The sequence below is a fragment of the Pipistrellus hanaki genome (genome assembly GCF_964339955.1).
Source record: "Pipistrellus hanaki genome assembly, chromosome: 13".
In the NCBI taxonomy this organism is placed as follows: Eukaryota; Metazoa; Chordata; class Mammalia; order Chiroptera; family Vespertilionidae; genus Pipistrellus; species Pipistrellus hanaki.
Window position 1 is genome coordinate 37,977,276 of NC_140515.1, and position 19,780 is coordinate 37,997,055.

Genomic DNA, 19,780 nt, shown 5'->3' on the forward strand with positions numbered 1-19,780 from the left:
TGTTTGTTTGTTTTGCAGCCAACATAAGGAAGGAATTATTTGGGCTGATGCAGGAACCATTGGATAAAAGAAATTTGGGAAACAAAAAATGTAGTCTCAGATCATTATTGCTTAGATTACTCAATCATTCGAAAGGGGGGAGGGGAGAAATATATTCACAATAGATTAATCCGGTGAACAGCATCATAATCAAGTGACCAAATTAATGTATCAGTAATGGGACAGACTGACAGTGTTCCTCCTGGTGAGAAGGGAGCACCACTTCTTAATCTCCTGCCAAAAATGTTTAACCTGAATCTAGTCAGAAGGAAATACTCAAATCCTAATTGAGAGATGTTTAACAAAATAGCTGTTCTGGAATGTCAACGTCATGTAAACAAACAAACAAACAACTCAACAACAGTTGTGATTCAAGGAGACAAGGGAGGCAAGACAACTACACCCTTAATTGGAACCCGGGACAACAGCAGTAAAAATAGCAATAGAGAGCACTACTGCCACAAGTGTGGAAATCTGAATGTGGTCTGTAAAATAGAAATAACTTTGCATCAATATTAAACTTCTTGAGTGTGATGATTGCATTGTGCCTAAGTAGGAAAATGTCTTGGTTTTTAAAGAATATTTATTGAACATGTAAAAGCAAAATGTCATGATCCCTTCAATTAATCCTCAAACGGCTCAGCAAAAGATGTATATATAACAATTGGTGTTCATTGAACAATTATACTTGCAACTACAACTTTTTCTATAGATTTAAATCTTTTCTAAATAAAAGTTGGGGTAAAAGTTATACAGGCTCAGCATAGAATCTTTCAACAATTCAGATAATAAATAAATAAAAAAATGAGTAATTTAGGGTTGTTTATTTCTCCAGAAAATAGATACAAATATATTGAATCAATTAGGATTCTTGTTGAATACAGAGTTTTATAATCTGGGTTGTTGTTTTTTTTAATTAATATTACTTCATGAATGTTTTACTTGTTATGAAACAGTCTAAATTATTTTTCATGGCTTAATATTCTATCACGTGGATTTACCATTGTTTATATAAATTAAATCTTACCATGGGACATTTAAGTATTATAGTGATTAAAAATCACTACATTGATGATCTATGGAGCTGAATCTTTATTCTGATTCATGATTAACTTCTGGATGAACTTCTAGAACCGGAAATACTGGATCAAAGTGTTACCCTAGACAGAACACCAGGGAGTCTCCCCGATTGGCCAAGCTGGCAGCAGAGAGAGGTTCTTATACCCAGCATGTCAAAAGCTAGAAATATGATTGGATAGGGCCTGTGCTTGACAAATGAATAGAAAAAATGCCCCCCCCTTCCTGTCCCTATTAAGAGCCTTGGGCTTGAGTAGGAAGAGGGATGATCTTTGAGACAAGGATGATGTGATTGGTCTTTAAAAGCCTGCTTCCTTTTGCACCAGCACCTACCTCAGGAATTTGGCTTTCATTGAGACAGACAGCCAAACCTCCATTTTTTTAAATTTTTTTTTGGCTTGGATATGAAAGGACATACACATCTTAAGCCCTGGCATACATAGTTGGTGGCTACATAACACTCTCTCCCCTTTCTTTCTTGCTAAGAAAATCTCAGTTTTGTTTAGGGCAATAACATGCCCAGCTCCAAGGGGTGAATTATGACAGGTCTAAGCCAATCATGGCAATTCCCTTTGTCAGAGACTTGCTTTCTCTGGCTTTCTTAAAACAGACAAAGGCAGATGGGGAGCAAGTACCCAGTCAATGGACTAAATGAGCTAAAAAGAAGATTGCTGGGAGTGCCGGGATGAAAGGAAAGCCCCTTTCCCTCTGTATGGAAAGGTGAAGGTAAAATTCTTGGGCTGCCAAGGCCACGGGCCACCCTGAGGATGGCACTGTGGAAAGCAAGGGCCTGAGTCCCTGATGACAACACTGGGTTTTGATGGCATCACTGAGCTCATGTACCAAACCTGGAGTCCCTTTTCCCTGGGTTATCAAACATGCCTATTTAGCTAAACACTGCCAGTCCGGTTTTCTGTCACTTGTATATTCAAAAACATAAATGTCCTAAGGTTTTTGTCAAAAATCAGCAGTCCTCACTGAGGTGTGTTACACCTGATTGCCTCCCAAAAAGGTTCTATTGTCAAGTCTTCTACACTAGCTAGTATCCTTTTCCATGTGTACCAGTTTTCATGCTCCCCAGAAGTGCTAAAGCATGACGGGTTTTTGTGGAGGTCTTTTGTTTTGTTTTGTTTTGTTTTGTTTTGTTTTGTTTGTTATGCCTTCCCCCATACTAGATTTCAGAATTTGGTTTGAAAGACCGCTTCATCAGGGTACCTTCTCCATACAAATTCCAACATCTAAGCTGCCCTTCTACATTAGACTCAAACAAATAGTAGTGAAAGAGTGCCCCCTAGAGGTCTGTCTTCTAAATTCTTAGAGCACCCTTCTTTAAGCTCATCATGGAGAAAAGAAACCATGGCAAACACAAATGCAAAATAGCATGGCACTGCTTCAGAGAATTATAATTTTAGTTTGCATGCACAAGTCAGGGATCTGAAGTTCCTAAGGTTAACCCTTAGGACCTCTGAAAGCTGTGAGCACGAGGCTCCTCCCATGGCTATCTAGACTGAGTTCCTTCCCAGTTGTAAAACCATGAACAAGTCAGGGAACCAAAGCTCAATTTACACGTGGACCGTGACCTTTCTCCTCATGATAACCACTAATAGGTGGAAACTTTGAAATGGCTTCTCTAGTCAGCCCACCTTGCATGTGATGAAACTGAGACCCAGATGACTTAAGGATTTCTGCTCTTCTCTTAGCTCCAGTCCCATAGCTGAATAGGTTATTATTATTGAGCGGATGGCTGCAGGGCTCTCTAAGCTCAACTCACCAAAGAAAACATTCTCAGTGAAGGTTATCCAAAATAACTAATTGACAACAGAATGAGATAATCTTGCAGCAAATCTGACAGTTTTCTCACATGATAATAATCTTGTTACCAATTGGATTTCATTCAGGGCCTGGACCTATATAAAATGCATGTGAACTAGCCACAATCCAGAAAAGAGAACTGATGCCCTAAGGTTTTGTCAAAGGAGACCGATTGGAGTTGAAAGCAAACAGAGGTTGCTCTGCAGTTGTAAACATGCTGGTGTGCAGACCTAATTCCTGGAAATTAGGAATGATGAGGTGTGAGGTCTGAGACACGTGGGTTATTTTAGTCACTTCTCAGTCATGCGTTTTAATGTCTGGCACATGAAAATCTAAAAAGGGCTTCTGACAAGTTAGCGTCTGTCGAGTTCACGCATCTTTTTCCTTCGGTGATGTCTTTTGTCACAACGCTGCTAGTCTTTGGCACTAAACAAAGGGTCTGTCTTTACAAAAGGCTAGTGCACAATTCACATCCATCAACACTGGCAGAGATGGAAAGCAAGCCAGCAGTGTAATGACCTTGAGCATCTTTTAAATCAAGGCATTGTTATCAAAGTGGAGGATTTTAAAACTGGAAAGATTTTGGAGATCACTGAGTCTGATCCTTTCATTTTGGATATAAAGAAATCAAGAACAAAAGAAGCAAAGCAGTGTGGATTACTAGTGCTGTGGGAGATAAGATTTACACACACACACACACACACACACACACACACACACACATCTATGAGACAAGGATGCAAGGACAAGGATATTAGTGGGGATTACAATTCAGAGCTTCTGTCTCTGACAATGGAGTTCCACAGATTTGCTCTCTGATTTTTTTATGTTGATCCAACCAGAATGCTAAGTCTTCTGCACCTGCTAGTATCCTTTTCTGTGTGTACCGGTATCCCCAAGCAAACAGACTTACCTGATGTCCACGCCTTCCCTTTGCTCCCTTAGGGCCCCGGATGTAACTATCAATTCCGGAATCTCCCTGAGAAAACAGAAGATTGCTTACCTCAAATGGATAGGAAAGACAGAAGAAATATTATAGGGAGCATGATCTTTTTTAAAAAGAAAAAAGGCACCAAAGTAGACCTTTTTTATTTTTCTTTAAATTCCTTATTGTTTAAAGTATTACATATGTCTCCTTTTTTCCCCATTGGCCTCTCCCCGGCCATTCCCACCCACACCCCCAGCACATGCTTTCACCCTCCTATTGTCTGTGTCCACAGGTTATGCTTATATGCATGCATACAAGTCTTTTGGTTGATCTCTTCCCTCTAAGGTTGGATGGTCTGTTCAAAGTAGACCTTTTAATTATCTAAGCCCAACTCAGTAATCCCAAATATGCAATGCAATTAAAATTCCAAACTCTGTAAGAACCCAAAAAGTTCTGTTAGATGAACTCCAATCTCATTTTCTTTACTATACCAACATAGGCTGACTGATGACTCATTTGTGAATAATTCATTGTTCTCTGCCTTTGTGCTCAAGCAAACAGTTTACAAATCCTGGGGTTAAAGCAGCAGAAATCCCTCAACCACCACTCACAGATTCTCCCCTCAAACCAGGCTCTCCCCGTTCTCCAGGCTGGCCAGGTGGTCCTGTCAGGCCCTTAAATCACAATGGAAAAAAATATATCACTTTTTAAATCATCTATCATCTAAAGGAAAGAAAAGGAAGAAATGAGAGTCAAATTAAAAGAGCAACTGAGCGCTTGAACTGTAAGACACTCACGGCCATAGAGGTTAGGTTGAGACACAGAAAAGAATACACTTTTATCAGAAACCTGTGATATGCTTGACACTAAGAGTGCAGTAGCTCATTTAACCTTCACAACTCACAAACTGAGGCTTAGGGACGTGGAACCCGACCTCCCTATTGCCAAATCTCTCTATCTTTCCACTCCTCTGTGATGCTCCCACACAGAAAAAAAGAAAAAAGAAAGAAAGAAAAAAAAAACATGTAAGAAAGAAGGCTTTCTCTATCACAAACATGGGCAGCATTAGCAGAGCAAGATCTCATGAAAAAATAAATGAATGAATGAATGAATGAATGAATGAATGAATGAATAAACATGAGAAAAGAGAGGAAAAATATTTCCAGAGCTCCTAACTGCTATAGTCAGGGGACCAGAGAGGCAAAGCAGCTTGCCTTAAGACTATGACATGATAAGCAAATTATTATTTCTCTTAAACCTGCCATTCGTGGTACCATATCTGTGTAGTAGTTCCCACAGAGCCACAGAACCTTCCTCAGACTTTGTTACGTGCCTGGTTCTGGAGGGTGTACATCCCACTCTGAAAATAATGAAGTGGACACCTGAGAAATGGAACGCTCTCTAGGGTCCTACGAAAGCTACCTCATAATGACGTGAGCCCCCTCCTGCCTGTATCCTGGCCTGTACAAGAAAAGCAAGTTAGTTCATTCTAAATTCTTGTTCTTCTGCTTAATTTACTAGGTGGACAGATTTCTTTGACTTCTCTAAGACAATTTTCTCACTTGTAAAACAGACATACCTATCTTATAGGGTTGTTACAGATATTAAATGGAATGATAAATTAAAATGCCAAGTGCAGAGCCATATGGTTCATATGGTTCCTATTATGATTTGTACAACTTCTAGTTCTTCCTTTTTCTGATCCAGACACTGGCTCCAGAGAATCTTCCAAGCCTGCAGCTTTAAACATCCATCCCTGCGTAGAAACTTTCAATAGTATCTGATTATGCCGTAGCAAAACACAAAACCCTTAAATGTGGCATGACATTGACTCCAAACATTCCTCCCACTCTTTACGCTTTTTATCTCAACTTCTTCTCCTGTTAAATTAGAATCCTTGTTTGTTCAAACCCACTCTGAGTTCTTCTAACACTAAGCCTTTCCTTTTTCTTCATCTGAAATACAGAAGGTGTCTCTCTCATAAAGCTCTTGGGTTAAAAAATGTCTTGAGCCTGGCTGGAGGCTCAGTGGTTGAGCATCGACCTATGAACCAGAAGGCCACTATTCAATTCCAGGTCAAGGCATATGCCTGGGGTTGCTGGCTCTATCCCCGACCCTCAATCCTTTCTTATCATTGATGTTTCTATCTCTCTCTCCCTCTCTCTTCCTCTCTGAAATCAATGAAAGTATTATTTTAATTTTGAATGCCAGAGTCCTCTCCACCCTTCAGCAATGCCACTGACCTAAGTATGGAAGGTTGGTCTCTTGCCCCTTTTCTCTCCCCCTAATCATCGGGTTGTTACTCATCTTTTAAATTTCATTCCATCTTTACACTCTCCAAGAAGCTTTCCTCACTACACAGGCTAGATCAGATCCCCTGTCATTTATCTTTCCTTCATGCATTTATCTCGCCAGTAATCTTACACCTATTTCTGTGATTATTTCATTAACTATCTCTCCCCCTTAGAGAACAATTCTGAGATACAGAATGCTCCCCATTCTACAGTCATGCCTAAATTACAATAGAAGCTCAGATCTTGATGATTGATTACATGAAGAAACACCACTCTATTTTAGATTCCTCTCCAAGTCACTGTGCTCCCATTCATTCTTTATTTGCACCATTCTTGCAGCCTTTATTTTTTCCTATCTTGTATTGTAGTTCCTCTTACAAACATCTTATCTCCTGTACCAGTTAATAAGCTCTTTGTTGGTCATAATCATGAATTACTGGCCTTTGAACTCTAATTTGTGTCTAGCAAAATGCCCTACAGGTAGAAAACACTTGAAGTTTATTGAATTTCACTAAATTCGATGAAAACTAAAAGCTTTCTAATCTTGAAGAAAGAGTGGTTTCCTTCACCTTCTCCAAAATCTGATTGACAAACTGCAGGTTGGAAATTAAACCTCAATAAGGAGCCATTTCTTGTGAGTTCCTGTTTCACTTATCAGGAAATCAATCCATGTCTTTCAGTCAAGTCCAATTCCATGTGGGATATAAAAAAATAAATAAATAAGTAAATAAATGTCATCCTCCTTATCTAATTCAATCAAGCAACAGAAGCTGGTTTTAGTACCATGTTGAGGTGCATACCTCAGGCTGTATTCTATAATTAATTAGTAATGTCTGCCATGGGCACGGGAAGGGAGTGTTTAGTACATAAGCCTTCTCTTACATAGAAATACAAATATCAGCATGAGGCAGGGCATAGTTACTGTTAAGCAGATAGGACAAATAATGTACATTGGAAGAATATATAGAAGGGAGAGATCTCTGTGGACTAACATGGTCAATGAGGGCATCATGAGGAGGAATGGCAGGAGCTGGAAATTGAAGAAAAAGTGATAATCAAATAAGCTCTGAAGATGGAGACAGAGAAAAGACATTCCAGGATGGGGTACCTGGCATGAGCCAAGACACAGAGGTGGGCCTGCATACAGAAACTTCAGGGGACAATGAGTAGTATAACTTGGGAAGGATTCCTTTTTAATATTTTTCAATTACAATTAACATACAACAGTATATTGGTTTCAGGTATACAACGTAATGATTAGATATTTATGTAACTTACAAAGTGATCACCTGATAAGTCTAGTATACACCTGATGCTATAATAGTTGTTACAATATTATCGACTATATTCCCTACACTGTACTTTACAGCTCTGTGACTATTTTTATTACTGTCAATTTGCACTTCTTAGTCCTAAGAAGGACATTTCTTTACCAAGATCAGTGAAGACTGTTGTTGAAAGGCCTTGGATATAAGACCAAATCATTGGCTACAGGGAAACATAAAAGCTAGTGAGATCAGGAATGATAGTTATGGTTCTGATACAAAAAGCAAAACTAAGTAACTTGGTTTACATTACTCATTTCACTAACAGCAGATTCAGGCCTTAAGTTATAGGTTCCAAATAGTCATCTAATACTTATTGCCCTCTAACTCCCTACCTGGTAGTTAACCCACTAGATGATTCTTTCCCAAAACTTAAAAGTAAACTGTCAAGGTCAGCTTAGCCAGTAGAAACTTGAGTCAAAATACCCTCATACTTTACCCGATTTCCCTGATCTCCTTTTTCTCCAGATGATCCTGGGATCCCACGATTACCCTAAATAAATAAATATGCAAAGAATCTTTGTTACCTGAGTCACATCAGAAATGTTTTTCACATAGTTTCAAATTCTAGCCAATGGCAGAAAGTCCTTCTATTTTGAAGATAAGGGCAAATATATAAATTAACTTTAGACATTGTTGAGTACACATGTTAAAATTTTCTAGACTGCCCAGACAATGTTGCTCAGGGAATTGAGCATCGTCCTATGCACCAAGAGGTCACTGGTTTGATTCCCAGTCATGACCATGCCCGTGGGTTGTGGGCTCAATCCTCCATCTGGGGCATGCAGGAGGCAGCCGATCAATGATTCTCTCTCATCATTGATGTTTCTATCTCTCTCTCTCTCTCTCCCTCGTCCTTCCTCTCTAAAATTAATAAAACACATTTTTAAAATTTTTTTCTAGACTAATTGTGAAATGTATAAATAGAGGGTACAAATGCAAACTCATCAAGGGAGGAACATAGAATGAGAAACTTTCTGTACCTGTTCTCCATCCAAGCCGTCAACACCTTCCTCACCAGCGCTGCCCTGTAGAGCAAAGGATGAGAAGGTTAGAGATAAGAGGACCAGGTGTACATGGCTATTGCTTTGATGTTCATTTCCATACTAATTTTGTTTTTATCAATTAGAAGATTCTAGACCTTCCAAGGCAGTATTTACAAAGTGCATTCAATTATGATAAAGCAATGATTATTTTCTTTCTGAAATAGTCATTGGTGTTATATACTGTTTTTTCCTGGTAGTTTCAAGGGGCCAAAGTAAAAGACAGAAGGGGAAATTTTCAAATTGTGAATGGATAGAAGGATTTCCATTTTAACTTTTGTGCTGGACACAAGTAACTCTTTCAGAAGACTGAATGAAACATTTCCCTTTGGTTGTCTGCGATGTTAAAGATGACCCTTTTGTCATTGACTTTTGTTAATTTAAAAATACCAGCAAATATGCCTGAATTAATCTGTGTAATGAAACCTGATCTTCAATTAAGAAGGAACTAAATGGGAGTGTATCCATATGTGTGCCTTTGGGGAGACTTACAATTAAAAAGGCCCTTGAGAAGAGAAATGAAAACCTGAACTAGATAAGAATAAAAACTGGCAATTGCACAGTGACATCTGATCAAATATGCAATCACTTTCATATTATGGGCCCTTCAGTTTGCTAACTATTTCAAAATGATAGTTAACATCTTTGTTTTAAAATACCTTCTGAAAAAAATTCAGTTTTGCACCCAAAATACATGGTGAAATAATTGATTTACTCATACTGTCCCCAAGAGGAAATCAAGTTTCAGACTTTTTTTTTAACCAAAGTACAGCCAAGTTAGTGCATGAAAATAAGCATACCAAACTCCCAGAAATTACATGATATATTTGCTACAGGCCAAAGCAGGGAATCAGTGCTACCCAGACACATGAGTAAAGAAGTTTTATCACCCCTTGTCTCTCTCATTCACCCCTTTGCAACCACTCCCTCGACAGACTGGGTACCTACTAAATGTCCTATATAATAAGGCTAATATGCAAATTATCTCCTTAATTGGAAGTTTGACTGGGAGTTTCACCAGGGGTGAGGCCGGCTGGCCAATGGCCTGCAGCTCCTCCCCCTGGCCGGCCCCACCCCAGATCGGCACCCCCCAACCCCAATAGGGGATTGAGGCCAGCTGGCCAACCTCCTGTGTGCCGTCCCCTGGCCAGCTGATGGGGCAGGTTGGTTGGACCCCACCAGTGCATGAATTTGTACACCAAGAGTCTAGTCTTTTAATAAATGAATGAGAAAATGGATATTTTGCTTCTGAATCTGAATGTAAAGTTATTCCCTTATTGTGCTAGTTCACTTCTTACTAGCCCTGTCCTTATTTCCCTCTTCCATTTGACACTCATCTTCACCAATCCCTCCCAACCACACCTAAAATTCAGGACCAACTCTTTCAGATCATCATGTGATAAATTGGGTGGCTCAATTATTATAGAGTTAGCAGGCCTTGTGTGAGTGTGTGTGTGTGTATCTTACAACCTTAAACCTGAAATATATGTCTTATAAACAGCCATTCATTAGCATGGCAAGTTGGCTCTGAATGACATATGACACATCCCCTTGCCTAAAATTTTAAGCCCCACCTCACTCAAGCAAAGGAAAACCAACTGGACATATTTATTTTAATGACTCAGTATTTTATTTCCCAAAGAAATTGTTCTCCAGTGTAAAAAGAGGGAAGAAAGTCACCTACCTTCTCTCCTGAAAATCCTCGGTCTCCCTAGAGTTAGGAAGAAATAAAAAGAATTGAGCTTGAATTCCATTTTTTAAAACACTGTATAATTTAGGAAACTATATGTTCCCCGGTTTCAAAAAAGTGCAATTATGAGATCAAAAGGAAGATTTCTTTTCCAGTGACTCTAATGGATATCACAGCACTCTGATCACTGCCACTTTCCTGTGCCTGGGACTTGGAAGAAAATTGCACCTTGCAACTTCTCACAGAGTGGGGGTGAGCAGGTGACAGCAGTGACCCACCACTTATGATTACAACAATCATTTTTCAAACAAAAATGACAATGCACTGACTAACACACATGAGAGGGCTTCTAGGAACAACAGAACAAATTAATGGAAAGAGTAACTTGTTAAAATACACAGAACATGGTCATTGTGGTCAGAAAAACTCTCTACAAGACTCTGGGATGGTAGAAACTTTTTTTTCTGTCCTTATTACAGGAGATTCCCTAAACCTAGAAGGTTCAGAGACATTGAATGCAACCACTCACAAAGAGTGCCCCACCAACTACCCATGAGCATTGAAAATTTCAGTGTTTGCAAGCCTGCCTTCCACTGGCCTGTACTGTGACTCTTTCCCAGGGTTTTGTTTTGTTTTGTGTTTTTGTTGTTGTTGTTGTTTTTGTTTGTTTGTTTGTTTTTTTGTGTGTGTTTTTTGTTTTTTGTTTTTTTGTTTTTGTGTGTGTGTGTGTGTGTGTGTGTGTGTGTGTTTCTGGTGCCAGAGCCTGTGTACCCACAGAACAGAAGTGTGGGGAATGGCCACCCTCTAGGAGCAGCCCTCGACTAATACCTGATAGGATCGGGTGTATGAATATCCCAGCTCCCTCACCCCTTGAGTGGGATAACAACGAGGTGCATGTTCAGTGTTGGCTGCCAGAGGTCCTCGGCAGGATGAAGCTCTGCCTACCCTTGGGGATAACGTAATTGATGATGCATCCTTTAGGCCAGCATTTTTCAACCGCTGTTCCGCGGCACACTGTTGCCTGATGTGCCGTAGGTGCAGACAAGACAAGAATTTTATAATTTTTCACTATTTTGTTTACTTAATATTTCATAATAAAGTAATTATAAAATACTTTCTTTGTGTTTATTTGATTCCTATTCAAGAGAATTACTTTATATATAGTCAATATAGGCACAGAGTTAAATTTTTTAACATTTTCTAATGGTGGTGTGCCTCGTGATTTTTTTCATGAAACAAGTGTGCCTTTGCCCAAAAAAGGTTGAAAAACACTGCTTTAGGCCACCTTCCCTCCCTGTCTAGCTTCCCCACTGCCTGCTAGTGGTTACTGCAATCTCTTCCCAGTAAACTATTTACACGTGATTCCTTTTCTCAGGCTCAACGTCTGGGAAACCCTCCATCTCCAGAGAAGCCCAGGTATCATATCTATGCTGAAGAATTAAGGTTTTCCTCACACTCAAAGGACAAAACAGAGATGAGGGAAGAATTCCACAGTTTGAGGTCACACTTACCTTCAGTCCTCTCATACCCGGGCATCCTTCCTCACCTCGGGGTCCAGGAAAACCTTGGGGCCCTCTTGCTCCCTGTGAAATGAAGGTGCACGTGGAGACAGTCAAACACCCAACTACTTCAAACCAGCAATGATGACTAATAAGAATGACTAAAACACGACGCGGTCCTTACACTTACTCCTACGTCCTCAGAGACCAGACTGGATCACCAGCAAGACAGTCAAAATGTTCACCCATCAACAATCCACATCGGTAACCCCAAATCACACAAATCCAAATTATCTATCATTTTGATTAATTCAGTCAAGCCACATGGGCGAAACTTGGGCCTTCAAACAAAACAGGGGTGTGTCTGAATATTTCCTCCAGGCAGCTAAAACTAGGTGGTTTTCTTGTAGTCCCACGGAGAATAAACCACTATTTCACTCTCTCTTCTGGATGAAATCCTGCCCATACTTAAGATATAGATCACTTCTCGCCTCCTCTTCTAAGACTTTTCTCTTATGTCATGTGTTACTGTTTTTGCGTTTCATTGTTTCCTGCTATGTTGTAAGCTTCTTGGTGACAGGGACAATATTTCATTTATTTATCTCTCGATTTCCAGCCTTAAGCACGGTGTCGCATGGTGTCAGGCACACAGTAGACATCTGGTCAGGGTTTGAAGAATTACTTCCTGAATTTTATTCATGAATATAACCTTTGATCTAGGTATTAGATGGGGAGGGAATGGTAGATGCCATGCCTTTTGCCAAACTGATAGAAGATAAATTAGAAAGTATTGCATACCCCATGAGCTTTCGTCAGACTACTTACAAACATGGCTGCGTCATTAATAGTTAAAAAAAAAATTACCGTCAATTTAGCTCAGGATCAACAACTACTATTACATGTATGCACATTAGACATAGGCCACATTTCCAGTTATCACAAATTCACTCATTCAAACAACAAAATGACCATACTTTCTTATTAAACACCTTCCAGAGATGATATAGCTGCACAATTTATCTACCTGACATTTGTTATGATACCTGGTTATCTTTACATAGATATTTCAAATCCACCTTATTTTTTAAACCCATTTTTAAATAGCATCGATGAGAAAAACTTTCATAACTTAAGTGCAATTAAGCATTAGTATTAATATTTGGCCCATTTTACCATATCCAGTCACAGGAAAAATTAAGATTTAGTGCTCACATGTTCACCATCTTCACCAGGATGACCAGGTAACCCAGCAGGCCCCTTCTCTCCCTGAGAGAAAAAGAAATCAAAACACATAACTTGGACTCTAAATTCTTCATTTCTCAAATTTGCATGAAATAAAAATTGTTACTAATAGATAACCTTGTCTCACTGAGTTGCCATTTTATTGAGAGTCTACTAAATGTTGAGCACAATGTGCAGAGACATATAGAAACAAGTATTCCTTGTTGATTTTACAGTGAAAATTTGAATACCTGTCTGTCTTAATTTTTGGCACATCAACCTAAATTTATTTTTCTAAAACACCTTTTTAAGCCATTCTATTGTGAAAATCCAAAACAAACCTAGTTTCTAATTAAATGTGTAAGGGAAACTGTGATTCTTAAAGAGGGTGTTGACCTTGTTTACAAAACATCAGTAAACAAAGGTGTTACCAACCATACTACTTATTTCCGTAGGACTCAGCTATTTAGTCTCTCTTATTATTTTTAACTTTTTAGAGACCTAAAAACACAAAGCATTTATTCTCAAGAGAGGTTGGCTTGCCATGTTGTAGCCAGACTTATTTATTTAGTCTGACAAGTGGTAATAAGTCTATTTGTAATCAACAAAGATATGACAGTCAACACAACCAACCACTGAATTTTAACAAATAAGAAGGAGCAGAGAAGTCAAACATTCAAAGCACTCTTATCTTTGACCTCTGAGGCATAGTCCTTAAGTTGCATTAAAAAATATATATCAAGAGGTTCCCAAGCTTAATTTCCTCATTCTCCAGTCTGATGTTTCACAACAGCCTGAGGAGGGAAATAACCTAGTGCTAAGGGGTAACAACAATTTATTTTTAAAATAATTACACACTTTTATACTATTCAGAATTGAGATTGATCCCTAAAGTCAGTATGAGCTCATTCCAACAACTTCATGGAAAGCCTTACAAAGAGAGTGTGTAAAAAAGATGGACAAAGCCAAGGGGATTGATTCAACCTTACATGTGGATTTGTGACCCTACCCAATCGTGAAGTGGATAGACCCTGTGAGAACAGAGCCTGTGTCCCTAGATGTGTGTCCCTTGTGTCCCTAGATGATATACTTCCAATGAGATATTCTTCCTTAAAAGTGTGTTGTAAATTTCTTATCACTTAACTCAGAGTTGACAGAAAGATGCAAATTAACCACTATTAAACCAGTGATTGCACCCTTCCTCCGAATTTAATGCTGTAGTCTAGGAGGCTGGAAAGGAGGGAAAGGGGCATTGACTACTATAAAAAAAACAGGTGATGGACAAGTGAAAATTTTGGAGACAAGAACTCCTGTGCAGTGAGAGAATCTATAAAAGTATTTGTCAAATAAATGTAAGGAGGCAGCATAATAGAGTGGAAAGAATGTGAGTCAGGCAAACGGGGACTTAAATTAGAAAATCCCTCTTCTTAACTGAAACTTTGGGAAACTGATGTTCCCTCTCTGAGCCTCAATTTCAAACCCATGGACTAACATTTGCCTCCAAGGTTTATGAAGAGGGTAGAATGAGTAAAACTGTGTTAAAAATGTTAACACAGAGCCTGGTATGTAGTCATCTACAGTCATCTACCTGAAATGCCATCTCTCTCCCTCCCCATCCACACCCAGCAAATACTCACCTTCCTCCCCGGGCTCCCACTGTCACCTCTGGGCCCATCTTCTCCAAAACACTTTGAGTACATGTTGCAGCATGTTCTTTCTAAAATTGTGTCCTGAAATTGGAGAACATCATGCTGAGTGAAACAAGCCAGTCAATGAAAGAGAGACACCACTTGACCTCACTTATTTATGGATGATAAAGAACATTATAAACTGAAGAACCAAAAGATAGATATAGAGACAGTAACGCAACAAGCAGACTGTCAAATTACAGCGGGGAGGTTGGGGAGATCTGGGGGAGATAAAAGATCAACCGAAGGACTTGTATACATGCATATAAGTACAACCAATGGACACAAAACTCTGGGGAGGGTGGGTATGTACAGGGGGGGGGGGGACATTGGTACATGTACAAAAATAATAATTTAATTTTAAAAAATGTAAAAAGTCAAAAAAATAAAATTGTGTCCTGAAAAGCAGAACCCATATCACATGAGATTTTTTTAATCTATTAACCTACATCACATTACACACTAAAAGACAAAATTCCCTCAAGTTTGTAAAACCCTGTGGAACATATTTTTTTTTAAATACTTACAAGTTGCTTCAGTAAGATGGTTGGGAGGGATGGCAGTGTGATGCTCAGGGGTTGACTATACGCGAATCCTCTGCCAAATTCTAGCTCCTGAAGCTCTTCCAACTTATGTACACCTTCCAGGCCAATAATGAGGAGTCCAGAGAATCCTTCAAAATACCGGCAGGTGGGCGTTTGAATAGTCTGCCTTTGTCTCGGCCCCAGATAGTCATCCATCACCCCGCCCTTCCCAGTTTTGTTAAAATCAAATCTAACTCACGGCATTCCTCCTCCAAGAATTGGTCTGATATTTTCCATCCCACCAGCCGAAAGTTAAGCAGTTAGGTGGCACCACAAAGAACTCTCATCGTTCCCTTCGGGTCCCTACTTTTTATTTCCTAGAGGGTTTTCACTTATAATTGTCTTAGACTGCATCCTTTTAAACCCATTCCTGGTGTCGATTTGTGGTTTACTCTTAGAAACTGTGGCATCATGGGAACTTTTCGCAAACATTCTGGTTCCTCTCCTTAAGGGCACATGATATGATTTCATTTCTTTGGGGGAAGTTATCAACTCTCATTGAGCCTCAATTCCTTCCCTGTGGAAATATCTATCTACCGAAAGTTAGAATTTTCCACGTGGCTTGCTCTGACCAATTAAATGTGTACAGAAGTGACATGTGTCACTCTCTGGGAGAAATGTGAAGCAACGTGCCTCATTTCTTTTTTCCTACCACAGGAATAAAAACCCTTTCTTCAGCCTGGGTACTTGAGTGAAGAGCATACCACGTGGATGGTATTTTTTTAAATAAAATACTTACAAGCTGGCAGTCTGACATTCTCTGAGAGCTCCAGGACTGTGAGGGGGCACAGGCTGGGTTGAGGGACACCCAAACTTCCCCCTCACCTCTGCCCCACCCCTCGTGTACCAATTTCATGCACCGGGCCTCCAGTAGTCTATGAGTAAGCGTGGGGCATCAAATGAATACGTTCTTGCTACGGAAAGCCACTGTGATCTGGAGGTTGCTAGGTATTGCAGCAGAACCTAGTTTATTCTACTAAATCAGTTCCTGACAGGTCATCTGGATTTGTCCACATAGCAGAGAACACATGAACAAGGAAACTTCAAATGTGGCTAGAAATCACTGTTTCTAGAATTTCAGACCAAATATTAGTGTTCATATTTTGAACAGTAAATTCACACACACATCAGCTTTTGGCTATTGTTAAAATAAATAAAATAAATTAATAGCTGCTTAACAATCTTGTGTTTAAAAGCTATCACACATATTCTTCACCATTCCTGAAAACACATTTCTGGAAGTGGAATTGCTGCTTCAGCACATAGACCACGTTTGCAGTCTTGTGTCACAGACTCCCAAATCTCTGCCAGAAACTTTGGATCAATTTAAACTTCCAGTAAATTTAGCTGGGAGCAAATTATCATTTAAAAAAAAAATATTCCAATGCATTGTTAACCCAGGGAAAACGTCATCCCCAGAACACGATGAACACACTCTACCGAGGAGGGAGAAGGAGGAGGGGAACTTGAACAAGGCATGCTGCTGGCTGTTCACCCTGAGCTGGCTTCGGAGCCTTTACGGAGCACAGGCTGGGGAAGGCCAGAGCAGCCAGGCACAGCTGTACAGAAGGCACTGCTCAAGGACACCCAGCGGAGGGAGCTGGCGGGCGCTGAAAGGCAGCCAGCGCACCACTCCCCCAGCCAGGAGCCCAGGCACAGGATTGCACCCACCCAGGGCACTGGGCGTCTCTTTCCAATTTCACAAAGATGCCACATAAACCAGGAGCCACCCTTGAAGATGGAGAAGGAATAAGGCAGCAAACGAGGGAAGAAGGGCAGTGGAAAGAGCGAGGCCCAGTTTTAAGCTGATTCCAGAATTCAGGGAAAAGAGACATATAAACCCCTATGTAGCCTGAAGGAGCTATTGACACCCACTCACCCTGGGATAGGAGTTGCACCTTCACCCCTCTCCCCACCCTCAAAAGCAGATACCATGCTTGGAACCAGTCAGTCCTGGCTAAGAGAAGCCCTGGGTCAGTGTCAGGGATGTGGACCACAGGGTCTCTCAGCCCTGAACAGTCCCTGATTCATACCAAGAGGGAGCCTGGGTATCAGCCTGGTGGGCACTGAGCTCCTATCACCTGGGTTAAGTCTGTAGGCTTAATAGAGACCAGTGCCATCTGGAAATCAGGTATCTCAGCCCCTGTGAGAGGAATGAGGTCCATGCAGGGCAACCCATTGCTTACCTTTGCCTCGGAGAAGCTCAGATGTTTTCTTTAGTCTCTCTAAGTCATCATCCAGTCCATCGGTAAACACTAAGAGGACCTGTGGTTTGGGGGCAGGGGTGAGGGGGGATGGGAGAAGTTGGGACGGAAAGGAGAAAGGGAAGTGGGTAGGGAATGGGAAGATGGATGCTATAAGTTGCACATTTTTTTAATGCAAGAATAAGTTTAGCTTTCCTCGTTGTAGCCAGCCTTTCACCCTCTTCCCCTTTACCTATTCATTATTCATTTTATTACACATTCATTTTTACTTCAACTTCCCTCCTCCCTAGGTTCCTATCCCCCCCCCCAAAAAAAATAATAATTTTGACCAGTTTAACATGTTTCACTTAAAAATACCTTCCAAAAATTATCTTATAATACTCATCTTTATCAATGTAAAAATACCAAAAGTATTATTGCATTTTCTACATTTTAAAATGTGTTGCCTTTACTCACAGAAAATTTTTATTTTAAAAAGTAATTTATACTAGTCAAGAAATAAATTCATCGGATGCATGACTGAAGGGGCAAAAAAATCAATGTTTGGGTTTTTTTTCAATCCTGACCTGAGGATATTTTTTCCATTGATTTTTAAAGAGAGTGAAAGGAAGTGTTTGGGGGGGGGGGGGGAGGTAGAGAAAGAGAAACATCAATGTGAGAGAGAAACATCGATTGGTTGCCTCCCAACTAGGCCCAGGACAAACTGCAACCCAGGTATCTGCCCTTGACCAGGAATCAAACCTAAAACCCTTTGGTGCAGGGGCCAATGCTCTACCACTGAGCCACACCAGTCAGGGCAAATAAACGTAACTTTTAAAACTTGGGGATGTCATTTCTTTTTTTTTTTTAATTTAAATTCTTTGTTGTTTAAAGTATACATAAGTTTCCTTTTCCCCCCATTGGAGATGTCGTTTCTTAATAAATGTCACACGAGATCTCGCTATCTCTGTGGACCTTTGTGTGTGTAAAGTTTGGGGACACTAAGAAGGGATGAGGTGGGCTGCACTTGAGAGTCAACAGCTATTGCCACAGACAGCTCCAGGTGCTGACTGGAAAACTAATGGGCCCTACTCTTCTTGGCAATCAGTGACCATAGGAGCTAATCGTCTTTGGAATGGATCATTCCTTGGAAGAATCTGGATCACTTAAACTGTGGCGTCTTCCTTTCATCCCTGTTGGCATTATTCAACATCGAGCCTCTTGGGCTTAGTAAACATTTGTTGGCTGAATGAAAGTACATTTCTGTTGATTTTTACTGGGTAGGACTATGGTTTTCCTTTATGTAGGATCTCCAGTGAAGAACAGTTTACTTGGCTTCAGTCACAAAAGCCTTATCCCCCTGACCCTGCCTGATAGTTCCATAACATGAGTTTTCAGCATTTATTACCTTCACTTTAGCCAAAGAGAGGTGGATAGCATTATCTCCCAGGGTCTGCAAAAAATCCACATCCATGCGGTTGCTCTCGGCAGCCTGATGAACCAAGAACTTCTGAACGATTTCATCACTATACTTCTCAAAGCCTGAGTCGAAGGTAAGCTGGCCATTTGAGCCGGGAACCAAGTAGCGGAACTTTGTGTTGATCGAACTACAGCTGATGTTAGGAAGCAAGGCCAACTGTTGCATCAGCACTGGCAGTAACCCTTGAAGCTTCTTCTGATGTCGCCTTGTGGGAGTAGAGATATCAATTGCTACAGACAAATCTAGGTTGCATCCTTTGAAGATGGAGGAGGGGGGGAAAAATCAAATTAGTCACCTATAGTTGCATGACCAGGCCCAGATATCAACCAAAACTGCCCTGAAAAAAGAACCCCAGACTACCCATAGGAGTATAAGTTAAATAATGGTTATTGTTTAATTTAGGGGATGGTTTGTTACCCGGCAAAAGCTAGCAGATACAACATACACTGTTTGGTACCTCTATACCTCTACAAATCCTATTCCCTCTACCTGAAATTTTCTTTCCCATCCCCTCAACCCCAGTCTGGTTAACTCATACATATCTTTCAAATAGCAGTTTGAGTAGCCTCTTCCCTAAAGCTCTTTCTCACTCATGTCCCCAGCTCCTCAAGGTGAATTATCAAATGCCTATGGTTTACTTTACTTCATCTTCTCTACTACCAAACAAGGATTCCTTGAGAGTAGGACTAGGTCATCTTACTTTCCCAGGACCTAATACAGATAGATGCTCATTAAATATTTGACAAGTGAATGAAGAAGAAAATATAAATGAGCCTTGAGTCTCTTTCAGCATAAGCTATACTATTTCCTTTTCCCCTGGAAGTTTTCTTCTTCGTTCACCACCCATCCATAGACCTTGTTTCAGGGGAGCATCTTAGAAAAGATCAGAACTGACAACCTCCCCCAATTTTCCATTA

At 40.2% G+C, this 19,780-nt stretch overlaps 1 protein-coding gene across 1 annotated transcript in view; it reads right to left on the bottom strand.

Moving 5' to 3' along the window:
* LOC311631543 (collagen alpha-4(VI) chain-like) overlaps positions 1-19,780 on the bottom strand; it is a 93,965-nt gene that overhangs the window by 41,858 nt on the left and 32,327 nt on the right. The window contains exons 9-19 of the mRNA XM_084901732.1: positions 18,792-19,117; positions 17,387-17,465; positions 15,144-15,289; positions 14,566-14,658; positions 12,920-12,973; positions 11,720-11,791; positions 10,203-10,229; positions 8,459-8,503; positions 7,915-7,968; positions 4,468-4,530; positions 3,842-3,907 (exon numbers count right to left, since the gene is read on the bottom strand). Coding sequence (XP_084757858.1) covers positions 3,842-3,907; positions 4,468-4,530; positions 7,915-7,968; positions 8,459-8,503; positions 10,203-10,229; positions 11,720-11,791; positions 12,920-12,973; positions 14,566-14,658; positions 15,144-15,289; positions 17,387-17,465; positions 18,792-19,117 — 1,025 coding nt within the window. The remainder of the gene's footprint in view (positions 1-3,841; positions 3,908-4,467; positions 4,531-7,914; positions 7,969-8,458; positions 8,504-10,202; positions 10,230-11,719; positions 11,792-12,919; positions 12,974-14,565; positions 14,659-15,143; positions 15,290-17,386; positions 17,466-18,791; positions 19,118-19,780) is intronic.